The 3,452-nt window shown below is 33.0% G+C and overlaps 1 protein-coding gene across 1 annotated transcript; it reads right to left on the bottom strand.

The window, feature by feature from the left end:
• Positions 1 to 285: 285 nt before the first annotated feature.
• On the bottom strand, positions 286 to 2,196 carry LOC131079856 (probable disease resistance protein At4g33300). Its single transcript, XM_058017896.1, has 3 exons — positions 1,790 to 2,196; positions 1,520 to 1,710; positions 286 to 1,315 (listed from the first exon to the last, which is right to left on the bottom strand). The coding sequence occupies exons 1-3, from the start codon at positions 2,113 to 2,115 to the stop codon at positions 501 to 503; spliced, it is 1,332 nt and encodes a 443-aa protein (XP_057873879.1). The 5' UTR covers positions 2,116 to 2,196; the 3' UTR covers positions 286 to 500.
• Positions 2,197 to 3,452: the final 1,256 nt, after the last annotated feature.

Below are 3,452 nucleotides of genomic sequence, written 5' to 3'. Positions count from 1 at the left end.
AGATGAAAATTAATGTAACCTGGTGTTGGTTATCATCAGAAAACATGAAAATTTATTAGATTCTTTACAAGGGTCTCAAGATGTTCCGATCTTGTACTTCAAGATGAGAGAGAAGAAAATTGAAAAAAACGAACAGAGATAAAGTAAGCTGCAAATGTAGTACATAGATATTTCCTTATCATATTCAATTTATAGAAAAATATACAAGATTCCATTTAGAAGTTGGTGTAGAATTTATTATTCATTAATGAAAAGTGACAGTAAATGACATAATGCAGTTACAAGCAGTCAATAAATAATTAATTTAATCTAATGTCTCTCAATGAATAAATTATGCTAATTACATTTGAATATCTTCCATAATCTGATAAATAGAATGGGTTCTGGTTCAGAGCCTTATTACCATTTACAATTGCTCTGACACAAAGTCTTATTAGATACCCATTTACAATCACTTATTCATTAAAAAAGAAAAAAAGAAAAAGACATTCATAATAATGTCACTCATCAAGCCAATCCAAACTAAAATGTGCCTCAACAATTTCAACTCGCAGCTCCGGAATAGAAATATTCCTGGCCCGCAACCACTGCTTGGCAATCTTCTCATCGCAGATAACAAGCTTAAGGGAACTTAGGTCACAAACTGTTGTAGGTAACGCCTTCAAACGGGAACACTCTCTCATATCAAATTCCTTCAATTTCTTGAGTTTTCCTATTTCCTTCGGAAGTACTTTCAAGCCTTCGCATGCTGAAACGTCTAAATATTCCAACTGTTCAAGTTTTCCAATTGATGGAGGAAGCTCTTTCAAGCCTGGTAATGCCGATAACCTTAGCATTCTTAGAGAGCTCATATTTCCTATATCATCTGGTAACTTCTGAAGCAGATGGCAATTGGTAATAGACAAGGACAGAATGGAGGGCATATTGCAGATACCGAGGGGAAACTCCTCCAATCCACTGCAGTGGTCAAGGTTAAAATCTTGTAGCTTGGTGAGTGTGGATATATTTCCAAATCCTTCACATAAACTCATTGATAACTTGTCTATGTTCTGCAGTGCTTCAATGCTCTGTTTTACACCAAGGGGTGAAAACAACCTCTCAAAGCGGACGCTCTTTAGTTGATTGAGTGAAGATAAGACATCTAGACCTTTCACCGTTGCCTTCTTTGTACCGCAATTGGATATCATCAGAAATTTTAGTTTTTTCATCGATTTCAGAAATGGGGGAAGAACGCATTCTGTTGAAGTAAAAAATAACAGAAGAACCTCTGTTTCCGGGAAAGTCATATCATACCACTGATTTTCCTCCATAGGGCCTGCATTTATTAATTACCAAGTAAATCCAGTGAGAAAATTGTGCAGTAATTATGACTTATATGTTAAATTCTAATCATATTCAAATTGAATGCATGAATGGAAACATGCAAGGGAAAATATAAACATTAAAAATAGTGATTAGTATTCCAAAGATATTTTGCTTTGGACCAAAACGCATGTGTAAGAACTTTCTGAATCCTCACCGGTTATAATGGAAAGAATTTGAGCATCATTTGCTCTGTTATTAAGCTCGCTATTTTGTATTTCTATGACCAATCTCTTGCGGTGGAGTATATTATCTTGGTATCCCAAATACATGGCCAAATCTCGCATTACGTCAGGCTGGGAAAAGTATAGCTCTGAAGCATTTCCATATTGGATTGCTGTATTTCCTCTGTTAAAGAGAAAGTATGTCAGCTCAATGTTGAAAAGTATGATTAAAATAATTTCAATAGGGAAATGTAAAGGCTTACCTTCCATTGTTTGTTAAATTTAGCAAATTTCTTCTTGCAAGTTCTGATAAGATGGCAAAAGCATCATGTCTTTGTAGCTTTCGAACATAAACCCAAATGTCTAGAAGTACATCAACACAAATTTTTCTGTTCGCGGGAAATAATCCCAAGTCTGAGAAACATTCCTTGGCTACATCATTTAAGAAGTCAATACTGATCTGCGGCAATCTAAACAGCCCTTTTCTGTTGTAATCCGATTTATATTTTCTTGTAGAAATCTTATTCATTGCTCTCTTCCACGCCTTGTGTGATTCCCCAAGAGTAGAGCTCGCAATCATCGAAACCATTTGTTAAAGTATTTACAAACGGTCAATTTCTTTGACAATTTGAAGCTTAGCTCTGCGTATTCTCCAGCTCCTTGTGTTTCTTTTCTGTGATTTCTTCTCTTTGGGAGGCAAATAGAAGTGTCTTATTTATATAAGAAATAGGCAATAAAATCAGCGTGTTATGCGCATCGATAAGAGTAGACTTTTAATCGTTGAATTGATCAATTCAAACACGGTTTGACTTTTTTTTCAGGGAAGAAAAATATGTTTTCTGGTACATGCATGGAAACAGGGTTGCGTGTCTTCCAAGTTATTAAGACCAAGTCAACTTTTTAAATGGGGTGATCTTTAATTGTTTCTAATTAAATATTCAAATTATTGTACCTTCAAGATATTACATTGTTGTCTTAAATTATTTATAAGATCAAATGAATTTTTAAATTACTCAAAAAAGTTTTTTGAGGTTAAAAATGAGGAAGGATACATTACTATTGACAACTGGTAAAGCCCATTCATTTTAGAAGTGATTAGAAAAGAATATTTGTTGAACTAGAAAAATAAATTAGGAAAGGATATTTGTTGAACCAAAAAATCCAATTAATAAAAGAGTTGCATTAGTTAGGTTTGCTTGTTAGTGAAATTTTCTATTCACACTCTAGAAGTTAACTTTTCAAATGATTTTCTTATATTTTAATTTAAGTTAGGTTTGCTTGCTAGTGAAATTTTCTATTCACGTTCAAGAAGTTGTCTTCTCAAATGACTTTTAATATTTTAATTTAGTGGATGGAAAATAATATTTCACAAACATATAAAAATACAAAGGAGCCTTTTTTCATTACATTTCAATTTTTCAATATTGATAAAAAGAAAACATTTCAATTTCTCCAAGCTATTATTGCTAAGTCTCCTTGCTATATAGGACCATCCTTCCAATATCTAACCTCTAGTATCATGAAATACATGTTTCATGTTAAGTTATAGGACATGGACATATTTTAATGCATGATTTTTTTTGTTTCAATTGTGCATTATTTTCCAATCAATGATTTGCATCACACTTAGTAATCTATCATAAAGATCAGTAGAGGGATTTGATTGGATTGAGGAATAAGCGTTAAGAAGAGTTAGGGGGTAGAAGTGGGTGAAGATTAGAAAATGAGGCAATCATACGCTAAGAAGAAAGAGGTGGCTAGAGTATGTTGGACCAAAAAGATAGTATAAAAAAATGGTGATAATTTTTTACTCTAACTACAAGAAAATTTGATTTTCAAGAAAAAAGAGTTGTACATTTTGGCCAAAAAGTGGATCCGTTATCTTGCACTTTCTCAACTAAGAATGAAAATTCTATCAAACCCTAA

The sequence above is a fragment of the Cryptomeria japonica genome, chromosome 4, assembly GCF_030272615.1.
Source record: "Cryptomeria japonica chromosome 4, Sugi_1.0, whole genome shotgun sequence".
Lineage (NCBI taxonomy): Eukaryota > Viridiplantae > Streptophyta > Pinopsida > Cupressales > Cupressaceae > Cryptomeria > Cryptomeria japonica.
The sequence above is the reverse complement of the archived record's forward strand: the minus strand, read 5'-3'. Positions and strand labels throughout refer to the sequence as shown.